The 21,717-nt window shown below is 44.4% G+C and overlaps 1 protein-coding gene across 2 annotated transcripts; it reads right to left on the reverse strand.

Annotated features, from left to right (window-relative positions):
• Positions 1–648: 648 nt before the first annotated feature.
• GNPAT (glyceronephosphate O-acyltransferase) lies at positions 649–21,684 on the reverse strand. Of its 2 annotated transcripts, none has more exons than XM_030448077.1 (16): positions 21,430–21,684; positions 17,781–17,972; positions 15,826–16,002; positions 14,892–15,021; positions 13,117–13,244; positions 12,181–12,256; positions 11,201–11,352; positions 10,980–11,110; positions 10,297–10,520; positions 7,609–7,854; positions 6,622–6,701; positions 4,112–4,252; positions 2,924–3,023; positions 2,742–2,835; positions 1,882–1,943; positions 649–1,241 (listed from the first exon to the last, which is right to left on the reverse strand). In XM_030448077.1, the coding sequence occupies exons 1-16, from the start codon at positions 21,682–21,684 to the stop codon at positions 1,198–1,200; spliced, it is 2,232 nt and encodes a 743-aa protein (XP_030303937.1). In that variant the 3' UTR covers positions 649–1,197. The 2 variants fall into 2 exon arrangements, with proteins under 2 accessions (XP_030303937.1, XP_030303938.1); XM_030448078.1 differs by having other exon boundaries at positions 656–1,241; positions 17,781–17,969; positions 21,430–21,507.
• Positions 21,685–21,717: the final 33 nt, after the last annotated feature.

The raw sequence follows: 21,717 nt of genomic DNA on the forward strand, positions 1-21,717 counted from the left end.
GGCGGAAAGGTGTCCGCCCCCTCCCACGGAAGCACCGTCCCACCCACGGCCGCGCCGCCCGCCCCCCCCCACGGCCGCGCCGCCCCCCTCCACGGCCGCACCGCCCCCGCCACGGCCGCACCGCCCCCCTCCAAGGAAGCACCACCCACCCACGGCCGCGCCGCCCCCCTCCACGGCCGCACCGCCCCCCACACGGCCGCGCCGCCCCCCCCCCACGGAAGCTCCGCCCCCCCACGGAAGCTCCGCCCCCCACATGGCCGCGCCGCCCCCCCCACGGCCGCGCCGCCCCACTCCAAGGAAGCACCGCCCCCCCCACGGCCGCGCCGCCCCCCACACGGACGCACCGCCCCCCCCCCACGGAAGCTCCGCCCCCTCCACGGCCGCGCCGCCCGCCCCCTCCCACGGCCGCACCGCCCCCCCCCACGGAAGCTCCGCCCCCCCACGGCCGCGCCGCCCTCCCAGCCCACGGCCGCCCGCCCCCTCCCACGGCCGCCCGCCCCCCTCCGCGGACGCGCCGCCCGCTGCCTCCCACGGCCGCGCCGCCCCGCACCAACCCCGCTTCTCTGCTCGGTTCTCTCCCGGCTTGCCAGGAGGGAAGGGGGGAAGGCGATGGCTGAGGAGGACAGCGCAGGGAGGGGGGCAGAGGAATAACAGACACGTACAGGACGCTGATTTAATTCGTATTGTTTTAAAATGTAACATTCATGAGGTAATTAAAATAATGCCTAAAAAGAGAGAAAAAAAAAAATCAACCCGCAAGCCAACACACGATTACCATTTTCCATGAGTTCTGCTTTTCCTTCCTAAGGGCCTCTCTCCTTACACGCAGCCAGCCAGGTATTTCTCTAAATATTAATTTTAATAGCAAGTCCTTAATTCCCTGTTCCATTTTCACAGCCATTAAATCCTTGAAACCAATCACATTCCTTGTTACAAGTCTAGAAAAACGCGTTTAATCAGCCGTTACTTGTGCACATCTCTTTAAATATTAATCCAAAAGGAAAAAAAAAAATTACAAGGTTTAATCTGGTTTTTAAAAAAAACAAAAACACAGTGATGATACAAATAGAACCCTGACCTTCGGCACCAACAAGTTCTTGACCTCTCCTGCTGGGGCAGGACCATGGAGCATCCAGTGGGACACTGGGCAAGTGTCCTCAGCAGGCACCAGGCTGCAGTCACAGCACCAGGAACCACTCAGAGCCGTGCAGCCACAGGTTTCTGTACAGGTGTCCGAGCATCTAAAAGGGGTAGGGGGTGAAATAAAATAAGAATTGGATCAGCAAACTGCTGGAAATTGGGACTCCTGTTCCCTACTTCTTGCTTGGAAACTCAGTTGTTGGGTTGCAAAGCATTTCAAGTAAAGGAGGGAGATTCAAAGCTGCATCAGTGACACCAGAAAGTAGAAATGTAAAAATCATTATTGAGTGGGTTGGGTGGGATGGGACCTTAAAGCTCATCCAGGTCCAACCCCTGCATGTGCAGGGACACCTCCCAACAGCCCAGGTTGCTCCAAGCCCCATCCAACCTGGCCTTAAAAACTTCCAGGGATGGGGCAGCCACATCCTCCCTGGGCAACCTGTGCCAGGGTCTCACCACTCTCACACTAAATCATTATCTAACCCAAATTTCCCCTCTTCCAGCTTAAAACCACTCCCCTTTGTCCTAACACTCCACTCCCCTTTGTCCTATCACTCCACACCCTTTTAAAAAGTCCCTCTCCAGCTTTCCTGGAGCTCCTCCAGGTACTGGAATATATCATGAGGATTTTCATACAGATAAATCTAAGTTTCTACTAAGGACAAAACATTCAGTGTATGTGTGGACGTCCAAAGTAAATTTATAACTTGAGAAGCTCTCTTCAAATTAGAAAACATTTACCAAACATGTCCAGGATTTTATGAACAGCCTCTTGATTTACACTGTAAGTGAATCCATTGGATCTACAGTAAAAAGAAAAAAAAAATCTTCAGTGACTATTGCTTATTCCAGAAATTTTTACACAAATAACCTGAATTACACATTTTCATAATTACAGGTTTCTTTTTTTCATCCTACCAGCACACATATTAATTTTCAGGATGCCTCTTAAGAGATTGTACTCAAGGACAGTTACAGTTTTTTTATTCTTCCCATTGTTCAGTCCCTGTCTCTCTCTTCCCTTGATTTCTTTTTAGGGACACCCAGAGGAAGAGCACATTTGTTTGTTTCCTGCTGTATGATTTTCACAACTGCCTCTCTGAAACTGAAGCAAAACCCAGCTGATGTCAAATTCAATCTATTCCATTTACCTGAAAGGGGAATTTAGCTACAGACATTTTTCTAAACCCAGAGCAGCAGACATGACAAGAATACTTTTTGTATTTTGTACTTTCCAAAAGCACTGCAAACCTTAACCAATTCATTTCCTCAAGAGACACAAGGAAAAAACTCAGGGTCATCAGCTGCCAACTATGTCCCACAGCCAAGACTCAGCAGGACTGTTCTATTTGCTCACCAAACCTGGGCAGAAACTCTGAAAACCAAAAGGGAAAGGGACTCAGAAGAAGCCAAGCAGTGGGTGAATGAATTTTGTGCCACTTTGCTTCAACAAAGGGTACAGAAAAAAACTACCTGGGCCTTCACCACAACTCAGGTGAATGCAACCCCTCAGCCAAGGTTCTGCTTGATCCCAAAAGCTCAGCTGGGAATTGCAAGCTCACACACTGACTTCTGTCCACCAAATACCCAACTTCACTTACATTTTCTTCTTCTTCACTGCACCCAGATGCACAAGGGCTGCCAAGGCATTTTTCTGCATGTCAGAAGACAGTGCTTCATAACACTGCGTGTTCCCTACAGAGAAAGCAGAAATCCAACTCATATTTTTATCCCTCTCCATTACCATGCTGCAGTTCCCAGGTTGCACAAGGGCTGTACACACCCTTCTCCAGAAGTTGAAAAACAAAGTTGCGGACTCCAGGTATAAACTGCTTCTCGGTGAAGGCTTCTTTTGTTTCCTTCCAGAGGTATCTGAAAATGAGCTGACATTAAAAACAAACATGTTAGCATTTCTTTCCCTTTGAGTGCCAGCCCATCTCAGACACATCCTCACAAGTGCAGACAATCAACTCAGAAGGTTTCACTACAGAGAGCATCTGAAATTTTTATTACTGCTTAACAGGCACCAGAATCCCAACTTTAAAATAAGATTCAGATTAAAATAAGATTCAGTGTTACCATGATAGTTACCTTAGACATTAAGTTTAACACTCCTCACAACCAAAAACTGTCATTTTTTTAAAGCCATACCTGGTTTACAGCTGAAAAAGAAAGGGAAAATCCCTGCAGTTCAGCCCAAGTCACACACCAGATCACTAAGGCATCCCATCTACATTCCCACCAGGTATGCTGCCACATTTCTGCTTTTAGATCTTAGCCTCATCCTTTTATTTACATTGCTTAATGCAGAAGTGTTTGGGTACTGTAATTCTTTTTAAAGCCACACCTGGTTTATAGCTGAAAAAAAAGGGAAAATCCCTGCAGTTCAGCTCAAGTCACACACCAGATCACTAAGGCATCCCATCTACTTTCCCACCAGTACTATGCTGCTTTTAGATTTTAGCCTCCTCCTTACATTGCTTACTGCAGAAGTGTTTGGGTACCCAAGGTTTTAATAAGACTGATTTAAAGAGGTAGGGATAGAATTAATGACTCAAAAAAAAAAAAAAAAAAAAAAAAGAAATCTGATAGGAGCTGCAAACTCATTTCCATACCAGCCCACACAAAAAGAATGAAGCAAGAGCTTCTCAGAGGAAGGAGCAATGGATCCAGTGGCAGCACACTCCCTGTGAGTGAAGATTACAAATCCACAACAGGCCATAACATTACCAGGTAGTTACTGCTTTAAGTCAAGTGGAAAAGCCTGAGCCAAAAGCTGAAATCAGGCTCGTGGGCAGAAGGTGATGTGTTTAAGGTATTTGTTACTGTCATTTCTCAACTCCTCTGCTCCCCAGGCATGAAGGAAACAAGTCATTATCCACGCTGCACAAGTGCCACAGCTCTCCTAGCTTCTACCAAGAGAAAAAAGAAAAGAAAAAAAAAAAAAGGAATTTTCTGAAGTACAACCTACCTGATAACCTTCCACAAAAGGTCTGAACATAGCTGACAAGAAAGACAGTGTAACACTTCCTTTGTCAGTAGGGTAGATTTCCTGCTGAGTTGTTTGAATGGCATCACATTTTGTGAGCAGGAAACATCCTTCCTCAAAATCCTGGGAGAGACAAGAGTAACCAACCAACATTTTAACATCTTCAGTAAGTGCAGCTCCCTTTTCCTGCAAAACTGACAATAAAAGCCATGCAGCAGGACACCACTTCCAGGCCTGGACTCAGTTCTTCACAGACTCAGCTCAAAATTTTCCATTACACCAGAAATATCTTTATAAAAAGATATAAAAAAATATCTTTTATAAAAAAATATCATCAACACAGCAGTATCTCCATGCACAACAGGCATGGGAGCAAAGACTGCAGCTCCCTCAGGACTCTGTCAGAATAGGGTCAGGCTCTGTGGTGTGTTTTTTTTTAAACTATTATTTATTTACTCGTTTATTTTCAAGTCAGGGTTTGCTTTCATCTCCTCTGCACTGTTTGTGAGTGATGAATGACAACACTGTGCACTCAGCTGACCTCTGCAAAAGAAAGAGCACAGCAGCCCAAAGTGACAAACCAGGCTGGTGAAGGGACTGGAGCACAGATCCTATGAGGAGAGGCTGAGGGAGCTGGGGGTGTTGAGGCTGGAGAAGAGGAGGCTCAGGGGAGACCTCATCACTCTCTCCAACTCCCTGAAAGGAGGTTGGAGCCAGGGGGGGGTTGGGCTCTTTTCCCAGGCAACTCTCAGCAAGACAAGAGGGCACAAAAGGTCTCAAGTTGTGCCAGGGGAGGTTTAGGTTGGAGATGAGAAAGAATTTCTTTCTGGAGAGGGTGATCAGGCATTGGAATGGGCTGCCCAGGGAAGTAGTGGATTCTCCGTGTCTGGAGATATTTCCAAAGAGCCTGGATGTGGCACTGAGTGCCGTGGGCTGGGAACTGCAGTGGGAGTGGATCAAGGGTTGGACTTGATGATCTCTGAGGTCCCTTCCAACCCAGCCAATTCTAGGATTCTATAAGGACTTTCCCTCACAGTGCTGAATCTACACGAGATAAAGGGCAATAACTAAAAGCTAAAAGGGCTCAACCATCAAAGTACTTTTAAAAAATAAAGTTTACTAATGCACAGGGACATCAAAACCTTCAAAATTCAAAGTACAAGGAAAACACTACCAATAGAATGGTTTGGATTGGAAGCGACCTTAAAGCTCATCCAGTTCCAACCCCTGCATGGGCAGGGACACCTCCCACAGCCCAGGTTGCTCCAAGCCCCATCCAACCTGGCCTTAAAAACTTCCAGCCACATCCACCATGAGCAACCTGGGTCTCCCCACCTTCAAATTTAATAATTTCTTCCTAATGTCCAACCTAAATCTCCCCTTTTCAAGTTTGAAACCATTTCCATGGAGATGCTTCTCCTTCAGCACATGTTTAAAATCTCACATTTCATGGAATCATCACAGAATCATGGAATGGTTTTGGGGTGGAAGAGACCTTAAAGCTCATCCAGATCCAACCCTGCATGGGCAGGGACACCTCCCACCAGCCCAGGTTGCTCCAAGCCCCATCCAACCTGATCTTGAACACTCCCAGGGATGAAGCAACCCTGGAATAATATGTATTATATTGTATATCTGTGTAGTATAAATGCTATGGAGTGTATAGCACTGTGCAGCCAAGGACGGGTGGATAGAAAGGAGGACTTTACCAGACTCCTCTGGGAGTCCTGCCACCACAGACCACACACAAGAACTGATCACAGCTGCAGGAGGAGTATAATAAACCAGAGGACAATAGCTACTTATATGTAGAATTGTGTACTCTGTCACAGATACCAAGGGCATGCACTGGTTGATCACTAACTGGGATAATATTGATTGTTAAGCCTTCTGAAATAGCAGCAGTGCTCCTCTGCTACTCAGTCTGCAAGAGCTGTCAGGTAAAATTATCCTGGTGTGCTCTCAATGGCAATTCCTGTTTGTTTCTGCACTGACAGAGCACACCCACTCCCTGACAGAAGTCAATTAAATCTACATTAATTTTTTTTTCTTCACACCATAAAGCCTATTGCACAACTGCCCAGGGACACTACTTACACCTCATCTAAAAAACTGCTTCAGATATATTTTTATATCCATGCTGGAAGACTGGTAACTTCATGCAAAAAAGCCAAACTTCTGCTACTATTAATTTCACTAGTTCCAAACTGGGCAATTCTAAGATTTTTTGTTTTTTACTGAAGCAGAAAAAAAAAACCAAACCCAAGAAAGATTGCACATGCAACCTTGTGAATTCAGTGTTTTGCAATTAACCAAATCACTACCTCCACTCTGGCCCCTTTTTAAGTTCTCCCTCCCACTTATGGATCAAGCTGATAAGACTGGAGGTATGTATCACAAAGCACTTGTTAGGCAGAGCCCTGAAATCAGATGTTATTTTAGGTGGCTGTGGTACTGACTACCAGTATGTTTTGTATAAAGCATGGTTTTACCTTCAGTGAAATGCCAGGGAAGAAGATGAACTCATCAGAAAAAACATCTCTCAAAAAGGTGAAGCAGCTGTAGACTTCCTCTGGAAAAAAAAAAAACAAAACACACACCAAAATAAGTGCAAAATACTGTTGTTTAAAAGTAAAATTGAAAACATGCAAGTGAAAAGCCATTTACTTCTTAGTTTAGAGAAACTACCTATTTTATTTAAATAAAATTTGGACTTTAAAAGCATACATACACAGAGCAGAAACTACCACAGCTCAAAGCCCTTGATTCAGGTGTTACCAAGAGGAAAGAGCAGTGAGCTGCAGCTTCTCAGAATATGCACTAAACACCCCATAATCAGGTCCTGCAGAAAAATAATTCATCTATTCTGAAAGGTTTCTTTAAGAGACAAGGATTGGAAAACACTGAAATATTTCAGGAACAGGAGAAGGAAGGCCAGAAAGACAGCACTGGCTGCAAGTGTGAGAATTTGTGATAATTTGTGTTGTAATTTGCAATTTAAGCTAAAATAAAACCTAAGAACCAAAAGTATCAAAGGAAAACCAAACAAAAATGGCAAGCAAAACACCCAACACATCCACTTGATGCTCCTGGAGCTTAACCAGGGCACAAAATTACTTTCAACAAGACAAGAGGGCACAAAAGGTCTCAAGTTGTGCCAGGGGAGGTTTAGGTTGGAGATGAGAAAGAATTTCTTTCTGGAGAGGGTGATCAGGCATTGGAATGGGCTGCCCAGGGAAGTAGTGGATTCTCCGTGTCTGGAGATCTTTCCAAAGAGCCTGGATGTGGCACTGAGTGCCATGGGCTGGGAACTGCAGCGGGAGTGGATCAAGGGTTGGACTTGATGATCTCTGAGGTCCCTTCCAACCCAGCCAGTTCTAGGATTCTATGAAAATTCCCTCAGAGGAACCTGGTGCTCCTCTCCCAGCTGCCACCAGCAGGAAGGAAGCCAGCAGAGTCCCCAGGACACCCAAATTTACCTTTCCTGAAGCTGGGTGTCATCTGCAAGGCCAGTGCCACCAGGGAGGGACGCACAAAGACGTTGAGCAGCTGGTTCCTGTAGGTTGCACACATGAGGATGGCCAGAGCATGCTTGAAGACAACTTCTCCCACAGCTCCATCTTCCACACCCTTGTTGTTGAGGACCACGTGGCCATCCAGAAGCTGAGCAATGTTGGAATGCAGGGTGAGGCTGGAGACCACAGCTTTTTTGGCACACAGGTTATCTAGCAGGAAAATGTAAACCTCAGCAAGGTGCAAAAGGGAACCCAACTCTATGGAAACAGCTTCACCAGGATTCCACTGAGTTTTAGCACCCAATGATTACACCAAGCTTTCAGTGAGAGGGATGTTCTAAAATAATCCATCTGGAGAACTGGCAGCCTAAGCAGAGTGTGAGATGGAGAGAACAAATTTCAGACATTTCTGTAACTAAAGGACTTTTTTTCCCCACTAACAATGACAAATACTCCCTTTGTCTCTGGAAGAAGTATTCTGAGCCTCAAAATAAAAGAGAATGGATCAGATGGATGCATACATCCAACAGCAAGAAAGCTGAGGTCATACTTTGGCTCAGGCATTTCTGACACTAAATCTTTTGAATCAGATGCACAAGAAGCCCTCATCCCAAATTAAGTTTAAGGAAATCTTCATGTCAGAACCACTCTGTAATCTACCTGCTCAAAGAGCAACCAGGCATTATGAAAGAAGAAGAACTGTGAGTGTAAGACAATCCTTTCAAAATGCCCAAAGCAAGGGAAGTGTGTGGCTTTGGGTTTGTTTGTTTGTTTTAAAACCACAAAGCTCTTCAAAGGCAGGCAGGAGTTTAACAAACTTTGGTCAAGCTTTTTAGCCAGTGTGACACACCACAAACCTTGCTCAGCCAGAGAAGGAGCTCAGCTCTTGGAAGGATTCTCACCTTTTTAGAACACCTACACTTGAAACACAACCAGAACACTCCCTTCATCAAATGTGAACTCTTTGGCAAGCAAGGAAAGAAGCAAAAACCAATATCTTACTGAAAAATAAAATACACTTGATATGTTCACAGCACCACAATCATAACATCAATAGAGCCTCTGACAGAAAAAAAAACACAATTCCCCTTATTTTAGTTAATATTTTATGTTAATTAGGATTATTAAATTAATAAATCAATATATTTACTCTGCTAATTTATATAGTTACTTTATTATTAGAAATTATTTGCCCCTACCATCAATTTCACACAGAATGTGCTCACATCTTATTTGCTCCTCCAGCCCACTTCCAATTTTGTTAAATTTTTTGTTCCAATTTTGCTAAATCTGCCAAGTCTCTCAGTGCAGGAAGCAGCAGTGTGAGCAAACAATTTTGCACTTCCTGCTTTTAATATAGAATTTCTTTAGCCCAAGCAAATGATGTGCCTGTAAAAACCAACCAGCATCCTAACCAGAGACACAGCTACCTGTCTGAAGACAGAACAATGGGCAGGGTAAATACAGCAGCTGATTTGCAGCACCACCAAATCAGCCTTTAAATAGATTTACTCATTCAAATTACTAACAATCCAAAGCAAAACAAGAAGCCTTGCTTCTATGCAACTGTTGCTTGGAGAGCAAAATCTGCTAAGCTGTGGGCAGCCTCTGTTTCACTCCTGAGCCTGTTTTCTATGACTCTATTCATGCAAAAAAAAGAAAAAAAAAGCTTATTCATTGCTGCTAAGAACAGAAACAAAATTAAAAAGCAAAGCCCAATGTAAGTCCTTCAGTTTGCTGTGCAGTAAGATTCTAAATATCACCATCTAATGAGCAGCTCTTGAAAGAAGAAGTGGTTTTCTTCCAGAAATGAGAATCCTCTTACAACTTCCACCTCTTTTATTGCAGTCCTGAGAGGGAACCTTAATTATACACCTGACTACAAAAGCAAAAACCTGGAGTTTTGGTCTCCCTAGAGTGAAAAGGTAAATAATTTTTCATTCAACTACATTTTTTCTTTCTCTCTTTGTCCTGAGGCTCTGAAGTGAAACCCCCCTGTGTCACCCTGGATGACAGAGAGAAGTTGAAAACTTCTTCAGAAAGTCTGGAAAGAGAATCAACTTTTCAGTAGACAATATATAAATCTACAATTGATATATATAAAAGTCTAAGTGTGTGTGTGTGCATATACATATATATAAATATTTATATAAAAACACCAAAGAAACCTCCTTCCCAAAAGTCATCACTGTTCCTGGGTACAAAGTGAAATCTAAAAATAAACAGACAAATTCTTCATTTGCTTCTGCTCCTTCTTTGCCACACTGCCAACCTTACCATAATCAATATCAAGCAACACCCAACAGCATCACACCAAATTCAGCTGTTGCACACCAGGTAATTGCCTGTGACTTATGTAGGGTTTGGAAAGACAGACACCAGGCACCCTATAATTTCCCCTCTCACTCCACACTTCAGGAAATAACAGGAAAATATCTATTCTCCCTCCACCTAATTGTTTTTTCAAGCTAGTGTCTTCTACAGCCTAAGCCAAAACCCAGGTTTTAGCAGCATTTTTAGCATATCCTAAAATTCATTTACAAACATGAGGAAAGCATCCTGTAGAGCTGTCACCATACACTGCTTCCACAGAAATATAATTTATCCTTCACAAGCAACAAAAGGAGTAGAAATCCCATTTTCTCTGCATACCAGGCCATTCAATGAATCCTCCAAAAGTCTGTGTTAAGCCTTTCAGCCACAGGGTCTTTTCTATTAGAAGTTCAAACTCCATGGCTGGCAAATTCTGGAGCAGGACAGCAGCAATTAACACCCAGGGGCTCAAAACCATGTTTTCTATTTGCAGGAGCTCCATTTTATAAGCTACATCACTGACAAATTCTTGGATATCCTCAGATGGCTTTTGGGGAAGGTGCCTGAAAAGAACAAAGCAGTGAAAAGCTTCAGAACCTGGAATATAAATCACACCCTGCCTTATTTTTTTTTTTCTGGATTGCTCCCAGAGCTTCTTTCAGCCCCCTGGCACGTGGCCATGGAACAGTTTGCAGCAGTAAAGCAAGAAGGGATAGAAAGGGGGAAAATTTAAGTGGCAAAACCACTGAATCCCCAGAAAACAGAGCTTTGCCTGCCTCCTGTGTGATCATTAACTTTTAAAATGCCATTTTCTCCAGACAGTACAAAGCCATGCAAGTAACAACCTGTTCCAGAAACACCCCATCACTAAGCCTCTGCTCAGACCAAACAGGTTCAGCAGTCAAAACCATGAGGTGGAGGGAAGTTGAGAACCAAGGAGAAAAGGACATTTTTATTATTTTACCCAGGTGAGGGCTAAACAAATGCTTTTCCTCTGTGTAAAGCATGGAAAGGTGCAGTACCTGGGAACCAAATTGTAAGGGCAGTGATGGATTCTCCCAGATGCCAAGGTTCTAAGTGAGACTGGTTGGCCAACGTAGATGTGGATGGTACCAAAATTGTCACTGAGGATTCTCCTGGCTTTTAACAACCCCTACCAAAACAGGAAGAGCAAAACTAAAGTTTTGGTGCTACAGGGTGTGTATACATCCAGCTGTGTTCCACCCTTAAGGAATTTACATACAGAGGTAGATTCTTTGGGCTTTGGGACTCCAAGGAGTTCATATGCATAGAGAGATTCTTCTAATATCCTCTCATAACTGATGCTGATGGGAACAAGATATGTGTCAAAGACTTCACGTTTAAAAAATGGTTCCATCACAATGCTGAGAAGACCTGCAAAGTAAAAAATAATAAAATAAAAACCCTGGAAAACCACCAAACAGCAAAAACGTGAACCCCTCTTCCTTCTCAGGAAAGGAAAAGCAACTGTAATTTAACTCTGAAAAAGGTATCTGCAGATTTTAGAAACTGATAACAGCTGTGCACTGTGCCTTCAAGCAAGCAGAAGCACAAGATATTTGGACAGCTGTGTGTGTGCTCTCTTCAGCAGCACTGCTCTGTGCTCACACCACATCTTTCCCCAAAGATTAACATCATTAAATTCAGTTATCTTACAGTATTTCCCCCCTGACCAGGACATGCAAAACCGTGAACCCCTCTTCCTTCTCAGGAAAGGAAAAGCAACTGTAATTTAACTCTGAAAAAGGTATCTGCAGATTTTAGAAACTGATAACAGTTGTGCATTGTGCCTGTTCTCTCTTCAAGCAAGCAGAAGCACAAGATATTTGGACAGCTGTGAGTGTGCTCTCTTCAGCAGCACTGCTCTGTGCTCACATCACATCTTTCCCCAAATATTAACTTCATTAAATTCAGTTTTCTCACAGTATTTCTCCCCTGACCAGGAGATGACTATTTTCCAGAAAGAAAAGGGTGAAAAATTATGCAATTAAACACAGGATGGGGCAAAGGGAGGGAAAGCAGTGGAGTGCAGGAGATATTCTTTGCATGGTCTTGGAACTCTTAACCACAGTGTTTTCCACTACCTTGCCAGACCTCACCAATTTCCCACCACTTTAACATCCCTTTGTGTCTGAAGAAGCACACAGCCACTAATGAAAACATTCACAGTCATTAAAAGTTCCAAGTTTTCAACAATCTTACCAAACTTTGGAGTCAGAGTCTTGGCAGTGCGACTTCTAGTCCCTTCCAGAAAAAATTCAATTGGGGCATAGCCACTCTACAAAGGAACAACAAAGAAATGGTCAGGAAAATAACAGTGTTTCTTTTTTACTGCCCAGAAACAGCTTGAAGTACTCAAAATGTAAGTTTTATGAATGAAAGGCAGGCATGCCTGACTTCAGGCATCTCTAAGCCTACCCTCATCCTTGGTGTTTGCCACATCATACAATAAAACCAGTGACAAGTTGTGTCTGTCAGAAGATACAGGCACATGATTTAAAGCAACTGATGCACAGACCCTATGAGGAGAGGCTGAGGGAGCTGGGGGTGTTGAGGCTGGAGAAGAGGAGGCTCAGGGGAGACCTCATCACTCTCTCCAACTCCCTGAAAGGAGGTTGGAGCCAGGGGGGGTTGGGCTCTTTTCCCAGGCAACTCTCAGCAAGACAAGAGGGCACAAAAGGTCTCAAGTTGTGCCAGGGGAGGTTTAGGTTGGAGATGAGAAAGAATTTCTTTCTGGAGAGGGTGATCAGGCATTGGAATGGGCTGCCCAGGGAAGTAGTGGATTCTCCGTGTCTGGAGATATTTCCAAAGAGCCTGGATGTGGCACTGAGTGCCATGGGCTGGGAACTGCAGCGGGAGTGGATCAAGGGTTGGACTTGATGATCTCTGAGGTCCCTTCCAACCCAGCCAGTTCTAGGATTCTATGATAAACAATTTGTTTACCACCTATTCCTGATCTCTAACAAAAAGAGTTCATGCATCCTCTTCACCTGCAGCAACTCTGAGATGAAGCACATTGAATCAGATGACAGCAAGGACTTTCAATCACACCCCTACAATGCTGTGCATCTTTCCCATGAATTGTTCCAAAAGGATAGTTCTCAAGCACATGTTTTGAGAGCTGAGTAATTTATTTACCCTTAGCATTGTTTTCACATATTCAGCAAACACTGCCCAGTAGAGTCTGTTCCCACCAAAGGAACGTCTCATGAAAAAGGCACCTGCCCTTCGTAGCAGCTCACCAACTATTTTCATCCCTAGGAAATCTGAAAAACAAACAAAAAAACCCAAATCCACACATATAAAACTTGATTGATATCAGCCAACAGTTTCTCTAATACACTGATTCAATTACCAGAAGATCTCTTTAAAGGATTCTCTTTAGATACCTTGATTTGCTTTCCAACCATCTCAAGAGTTACATAGACATGAGTGGCATTTCTTGGTAAGATTTTAATTTGTGTGTAAATAGCACTCAGGTAGAGTAATTTAGTGTCTTTAGACAGCCAGATTTCAGCTACAATGAAGACTATATGTTTTTTAAGTACACTCTCATTTTCAGAAAGATCCCTTCCCTCTGAGTGTACCCTACAAGACACAGAACTTAACTCACCATCTGCAGCATATTAAAACATTTGAGATCCTGACTTCACTAGGATCAAATATTTTTGACCCAGCTCAAATATTTTATCATTTTCTAGTTTCAAATAAGCATGATCAACACTTAAAATTGTCAAAACCAGCAAAGAATGTCAACAAATTTCTTAATGAGGCATTTAAGGCAACTCTACAGCAACTTTGCCCTCTGCCACTTCAACCTCCTGGCCAGCTCAGTCCAGGAAACACCCAAGAACAGAGATTCACTCAGTAAATGAAATTCACAGGTCACATTCTGAGAACAACTGCCTTGAAGATGTCACATAACATGTCACACAGACATATATATACATGGGAGTTAGATACACATGAGAGCTTCTCCCCACTCAGCACATAGACCATGGAGAGCAAGTCTGTACATCACATCTTGTGATCCTCTAACACAATCTGTAATAAACACACATTAAAACTGTGTATTCTCCAGAGGAATTTAAAATAATACACACAGACAGCAGTATAAGCCCCTAATTCTGAAGAACTTTGACTTCAATATACCCAGAAACACTTTAAAAATCTTAACCATGAAAAAAATATCCCTCTAAGCTAAACTACTATCTTAACATGCAGGCCTGAGGCCCAAAACAAACAAAAAAAGGCTTTAAATTAAGTCAGCAAAGGATTACACCAGTAATAAGATGCAGAACAAGCTGGTGCCACACCTTGATCAAAGCAGCTATGAGACATCAACTCCTGAATTTACCAGAAACCAAGTCAAGACTTCAAGGATCCCATTTTTAGTGAAATGCCACCAGAGTCAGGATTTTCAAAAAGCACACTAACTCAGGAGATATTTACTGTTAAAAGTCTTCAAGAATTCTCTCCTGCAAATAAAACTGCCTTCATCTGCCTCAAAACTTGACAATTTGTCCAAATTCCCCCTCCCAGCCAGCTCTTCCCTCAGCACTTCACATAATGGAGTTCTGACAATGCTTGAAGGGAATCAGTCACATCAGGTGGCTGCTGGTCTGTTCCCAGGCAAAAAAAATAACAATATAGAAGTTGTCTTCACAAAACCAATCTTTGCCCAGCTCTGGGTGTACAGATAGGGAACTTCTGAGCAAATTTGATATGAAAAAAAAAAAAAAATCACCTTTGATGGGGCTCAACACAGCTGAGAGGCTTCCAGATGCTGCAAGCATCTCACCCAAGGAGGTCTGAACAAGAAGTTAAACACAACTACTCAGAGTAGCAGCTACCAGAGCCCTTGCTACTGATTCTCTGAATCCTGGAAACATTTGTTAAAAGAACATACTTGCCTATTCCTGCAGCAATGACAGGCAAAGCCAGGTCATATGTATATAGCAAATAAGACAGCATCAAAAAGTCTACGTAGCTTCTGTGACTGGGCAGCAGCACAACTGGATGCTCCTGAATGGCATGTTGCAACTGAAACAACAAAAAAAAGAAACAAAAAAACCCCAGAACAAACAATATTGTTCCAATGTTAACAGACTGACTGCTGCAGTTTGCAAATACACAACTCCACAAGGCTCAAGACAAACAGAAGATGATTTGGTTGAGGTCCACTCACTCTTTACCTCTCTCAGCATGGAACCATAGGGAATTCTGAGCAATTACAGACTGTGTTTCCCTTTGACTTCACCCAAAAGTCACCTCATCATGTGACAGTCTAACTCAAATCTCCATTGCTGGGGATGGGAAACCCTACAGGGTTTGTCAGGGCTGGGGAATGCACCCTCCAGAATAGCAACACCCTGCAATGAAACAGGGGGACAACTGCTCCCCAGGAAACAGGCAAACTTTCAACACCTCCTGCTACAGAGATGTTCCACTGCTTTCAGCTCTAGGAAGGTTTTGCAGGCCAACCAACCAGCCCAGACATGTAACATCAGGTTTTCCCCCCCAGCTCAGCTAAATGCATTATTACATTTATAGCATCAGATGGAAAGTCTCTTAGTGGCTCATCTAACAGAATCACTGACATGACTGCAAATATTCCTTAATAGAGGAGGCATCTGGGAAGTGTACAAAGTCCTGGTGACCCTTTGCCTCTAAAATACTTACATATCACCTGTCTTTTCCCTCCCTTATTAAGAAATGCATTAATAAACACAAGTGCAGTCTCTTTAAAAAAAAATACATATATATATTTGTTACTTGGAGCAAAGATGAGACTCTTTGCCCAAGTGACTGGTATGAATATATTGTAGCTTTCCCCCCAGTACTTACTCTCTGCATTCCTTCTTCATTCACACAAACCCTCTGGAAAAGTCGTTTAAATATTTTGCTCAGAGTAAAGGCAAAAAACCTGACAGCTCCTAATTGCATACTGTGGCCCATCTCATCCAGGATTTCTGTGGCTTCTTCTTGGATAATCTCAGGTGATTCTCCCATCTCCTTTGCTAACTGAAGAGAGACATAACAAACAAAGCAACACTCAGATGTTGGGCTCTTCTCCTTGTCCATGCACACTCTGTGCCACAACAACTAAGGCAGAACCTGACTGTGCACTACAACAGTCAGCAAGATTTATTCTATGTGACAGGCATGTCATACAGGATCTGTCTGGTGTCAGCAAACAAGAGGAAGACAAGTTAAAGCTGTTAAAAATCAAGAATTAGCTTAGATCTCAGTGGCAGGGGGGTAGTGTGTAACAGCTTTCCCCCCAGCAAACCTCCCATCTGAATGTTTTAACCTGCAGCAGCCTCAGGGATTTAATTTCAAGGGACATTTCCTATATTATTGGCCTGAAGAAGGCTGTAGACAATTTTCTTTGGCTAGTAAAATGAAAGTTCTGTTTGCAGAGATATTCAGAGTCTAAATCTTTGAAGTGTATTTGGGTTAGGTTTTAAGACTTGGCTGCAGAATCTCAGCCCTATCAGGCTTGGATTTCTTTGTAATGTATTCCTTTGGCAATGGCTAAGCTGAAATGCATGCAAAGCACTTTCCCTACCAACTTTGCATATCAATGATCTTCATTCAGCTGCCATGCACATTCCCTTTTGAAGTTCCTGAAAACAGTTTTAACTAATTGTCACCCCTCCTATTTGATACTTTGAGTCTAGAAGTACTTAACTGAAAAGTTAAAGACTAACTCTTATGGAACGAGGAATGTGCCTTTTACTGAACATGGAGGAGGAATAAGGAGGAATGGCAGAAAAGAAAGCCTCCCCAAAAGCATGGCTCTATTTATTTCTATTTTATTTCTATTTTCTTACACATGAGAAAACCCATCTCCTCCAACCTCCCTCCATATCCCACCTTACTATCATATCTACTGGTTCAATTGTGTTTTAATAACTGCATTATCCTCCATTCTGTGTGTTTCCACGTGATTTTAACCACTTAAAGAAGCCAAAAAACTGCTTCCACTTAAGCCTCAGAAAACAAATTTCTCTTAGAAAGCAAAAAAAAATCACTCTAATTATTCACTGGGGAAAGAGACACTGCTCTCACTCACCAGTAAAAGGCTTAGCACACAGTTGATCCACTGTGAATCAAGTGCACATCCACGATAGAGTTAAGCACTTTCTCCCCAAAATCAAGAATCCAAACCCAGACCAGTCACAGAGAAGAAGTTAAAACAAATGCACCTAACTTCACTAACCTGGACACCAGAACAAGTTCTCCTGTGCCTGTGCAAAGCTGTGTAAATTCTGCCCAGCCAGAGCAGTAGCAGCATCTGCCTCTCCTCTTGAAACAAACACATGGTGACATCTTAGGCAGTGGTTTTGCTTCAAAGAATTCTCTGTGAACTGTAACTCTCATTTTAGGGAATTCATGACTGATTCTGAAATGTCACTAGCCTATAAAATTCCTACAAGACATCCACAAAGTACAAAAAAAAAAGGTACTAAAAGGGAGAGTGCTTGTGCCTTTCACAGTGCTGCTCTGTGGTGAGGAAGTGGAGGAAGGGAAAAAAAAATAAAAATCAAGTGCAGCACATTGTCTGAGTTAGATGATAAAGTGTCACACATGCAAAATTAAAACACTCTTTCATGAACGAGCTATCAAACAGCTCTAGAGGCAATTCCATGGTAAATCAGGTTTTGCTGTCAAGTTACTGATTTATTGGACAATCTTTCAACCCCCAACTACCGTGTCTGACAAGGTCAGCAATAACTTTCTTTTCCCTGCTGCTCCACCAAGTTTGCCTGTGTTCAAGCTGCTCAGTGATCCCTCACCTGCTTGATAACATATTGAACTTGCTCTGACTGGAGAACAGCACTTTTAATAGCATTTGGCTTGCAAGGTGAAAGTCCTTTGTAGATGACAGGAGTGTAACACTTCATGGCGTATCTCAAGTCGCTGGACAATCGTCTTTCCTCCAAGATATCTTCAAACTCATCTCTTTTCTTTGAAGTGAGTTCTTTCTGCTAGGAACACACAAATAAAGAATGAGATACTGATTCAAGACACTCAGTGCTCTGCTTGGCTCCAGGACCAGAAGAAAAGCTTGAAATAATTCTGCAGTGTTTGGGGGATTATTTTACCTTCATGTAGTGTCTGCGTTTCCACACTTTGGGAGCAAGAACAAATGCTGCCTGCTTGGAGCAATGAAGAAAACAGAAAGAAACTAAAAAAAAAACAAACCACCCCCCAAACAAAACAAAACAAAAAACAAACAAACAAACAAAAAAAAAATCAACCTTTTCCACCTGCAAAGATGCCCAGGTCACACTGTGCTGCATTACTTAGTTCTACCCAGCAGAAAGGAACTGAGGGAACTCCTGGGTTTGGAAATCTGAAATGCCTTTGCCTTCTGCCTCTCCATGATTAAAAGGTGTTAATCTAACCTAAATTAACCTAAAACACCCTTGATTTCCCCTCTAGCAGCTGCATGAAGGCAATGCTCTGAATGACATTATAAAAACACAACCATCAGCACTAAAAAGAAATAATCCCTGCTACTTTAAGTTGCTTCTGGGACCTTGTTTTCTGCTGGCTGATGTCAAGTTTGGAGGCAGAGTACATAAAACACAGGAAAAAACAAAAAAAACCCAAACCTATCAGCAGCCAAAGAAGACCAAAATGCCCCTCAGTCTTTCCAAAGCTGCAAACTTCTTTCTCTAAACTTCAAAAGCACAGCACTAGCCAGCAGACAAGCAAGGCAACTGGAACAAGCCACTTGGAAACATTTTAAATATTTTAAATATTAATTTTTAAGTGTGAAATATTTTAAAATATTTTATAAGATGCTAAAATAAAACCACATCTTTCTTTACAGCACCAGAGGCATCCCCATCCAATCATTCTGCTGCTTCTCCCTGTAGACAACCTGCACAGAACCAGTCTCACAATGAAGGATTAAAAAAATGTTCTTTCATGGGCTCTTACGGTGACCTTTCCTGGTGTTGAGAGGCACATGGAGCCAGCAAACCCTCAGGAGAACACCAGGAACAGATAAGCAGAATGCCCAGCAGAGGTTGCTGAGTTTTCAGCCTTAGGAGTCAGATTTCACTGCCAGCTGATCACAGCCACAGCAGCACCACTTGACATTTAAAGTGAGCAGAGGGCAAACATTCAGTTCCTGCCCATTCATCAAGACAAGATAATTTGGCAAAACAGAGCAAAAAAAAAAAAAAAAAACCAACCCAAATCAGGAGCACATCAACTTAAGAACCACAAAACATTCTTCAAAGCCTTAACTGTGTTGAAAGCCAATTTCATTCTACCAGAGAACACAAATCCTACTGTAATACTTGACCTTCTCATTTTTTTCCCCACACAGCATACTCCTTTTGGGATCTCATCCTCCTACAGCAGCATTTAGTAGAACATCTAACTTCTCTCTCCACAACCTTGGAGTTTAGAGAATTGTCCCACAGAAACTGCAGAATCTCTCCAGGGACTTTTAAACCAATCCTATGCAAGGTATTAAACCCAAGCCCATATACATTTAAAGCTTTCAGGGTTTGTTTGGGTTTTGTTGGTTGTTTTTTTTTTTGCCTATGTGGTTTAGCATTGGAGTTTTGAGTCTTTCCTCTTCCACAGCTTTCAGCTGGTTGGGTGTTTTGCAAGAGCTGTGCAAGCTAAGAACTGTTAGGATGGCTGGTAACAGTTGACATTATCTGTTTGTTGTCACTGACACCTTACAGCAACACCCCCGATTAAAAATAAAATGCTAAAAAACCCCTTAAACCCTGTAAGAGCTAAAAAGGCAGCTCAGAATAGCATCAGAAGTCTTTAGTTGATTCTAAGTTGATTCTACACAGAGCAGCATGTGACAAGGCATTGCTTAGAAAACCTTAGCAGCTTTTAACCCAATCACCAAAGCTGCAATGTGCAACTGCATCAAAACCCAAAGAAACCCATTTTCAAAGAAACCCCAAGCTCAGATGGCTTGGGTACCATCAGAGACCTCAATGGTCACCACAGTGCCAGTGCCACCCTCACACAGGGCTCAGAGGAGTGGAGCTGTTGCCAAAAGCTGAAATGTCACCTCCCTGCCACTGCTCCTCACCCCACAGCTCCAGAGGTGAATCTGTTGAACTCTCCCCATGGCCATGGGTGTCCTCACACACCCTTGTTCTGAGTCAAAACACACACAACCCCACCAACCACTCAAGGAGACAACCACTGCCTTGGCACACTGCAGCTGCTGACTGCTGGGGAATACAGCTATAAAAGATGCTCTTGGAAACCTTGGAATCAGATAATTCCTTTTTGTGCACCACTGGTGAAGCACAAAAGCAAATCAGTGGGAGTTGGGATCTCCTCTGGTCCCATACAGCCTAGGGAAGCAATGGAAGGGGAGCACTCATGATGGAGGTTTGGGCCCCTCAGCTCAGGGAGGAGATTGAGGTGCTGGAGCAGGTCCAGAGAAGAGCAAGGAGGCTGTGAAGGGATCCAGCACAAGTGCTGTGAGGAAGGGCTGAGGGAGCTGGGGGTGTTGAGGCTGGAGAAGAGGAGGCTCAGGGGAGACCTCATCACTCTCTCCAACTCCCTGAAAGGAGGTTGGAGCCAGGGGGGGGTTGGGCTCTTTTCTCAGGCAACTCTCAGCAAGACAAGAGGGCACAAAAGGTCTCAAGTTGTGCCAGGGGAGGTTTAGGTTGGAGATGAGAAAGAATTTCTTTCTGGAGAGGGTGATCAGGCATTGGAATGGGCTGCCCAGGGAAGTAGTGGATTCTCCGTGTCTGGAGATCTTTCCAAAGAGCCTGGATGTGGCACTGAGTGCCATGGGCTGGGAACTGCAGCGGGAGTGGATCAAGGGTTGGACTTGATGATCTCTGAGGTCCCTTCCAACCCAAATGATTCCGGGATTCTTTAACTCTCTGCCGTAACCAAGTGCTCTTCCCCCCCCTCTCTCCCCTGAAGCTCTGAACAGAAAACCCGAATACTTCACGTTTTAAAAAGCTCAGAAACACAAAACCTCTCAGGAGATGAGGAGCCGGAGCCCCTCCACACCCATCTCACAGCGCGTCTGAGGAAAAAAGTGGTGCCCGAGCCCAGGATTATCGCGACTGACACGACAGGCGCTAGGGAAGCAGGAGGGGAAGCGGGTTTGGGCCCGCAGCGACTGGGGAAAGAGAACCGGGGAAGGGAACCGGGACGGGGAAGTCTCCGGTTCCCGCCCGGCCTCCAGGCCTCTCCTGGGCCCTCAGAGCCCACACCAGGGCCGGGCCGCCGCCTCCTACCCCCGCCCGGTGCAGGCTGCCGGGCCGGGGAAGTTGTGCTGGGCACACCCGCACCCGGCGGAGGCCCCGGAAACCTCCCCGGGGAGCACGGGGGAATCCCGGGGGGATCGCACTGAGCGGACTGAACGGCAGTCCCGCGGCGCCGGGGTGAGGCGGGCGGTCCCGCAACCCCGTCGTCCCCCCCGCCGCCACTTACCGAGTACATGGGCGCTTCTCGCCGCGCCCGCCCGAGCGCCGCCGCCGCTGCCCCCGCCGCCGCCATGGTCCTGCGAGCGCCGCCGCGCCGCCCCCCCGCACCCCGCTCTCCCGCCCTACCCCTCCGCGGTGGCTTCCCGACCGCCGCCGCCGCCTCCCGCGGTTCCCATGGCCCCGCGCCGGCCCGGTTCGGCTGCCCGGTGCGGTACGGCGGGTGCGGGAGAGGGCGGGGGAACGGCGAGATGGGCGGCGCCATCTTGGGGGCGACGGGAGCCGCGGGGGATCAAAC

The sequence above is a fragment of the Calypte anna genome, chromosome 3 (genome assembly GCF_003957555.1).
Source record: "Calypte anna isolate BGI_N300 chromosome 3, bCalAnn1_v1.p, whole genome shotgun sequence".
Taxonomy (NCBI): domain Eukaryota; kingdom Metazoa; phylum Chordata; class Aves; order Apodiformes; family Trochilidae; genus Calypte; species Calypte anna.

Excerpts from the sequence above, each read along its gene's own strand:
- GNPAT (XM_030448077.1), bottom strand. The coding sequence starts at position 21,684 with ATGGCGCCGCCCATCTCGCCGTTCCCCCGCCCTCTCCCGCACCCGCCG. Across the intron at positions 17,973-21,429 it reads GAGAAGCGCCCATGTACTCG|CAGAAAGAACTCACTTCAAA; the intron begins GTAAGTGGCGGC and ends GTGTGTTCCTAG. Across the intron at positions 11,353-12,180 it reads GACTCTGACTCCAAAGTTTG|GTCTTCTCAGCATTGTGATG; the intron begins GTAAGATTGTTG and ends TTTACTTTGCAG.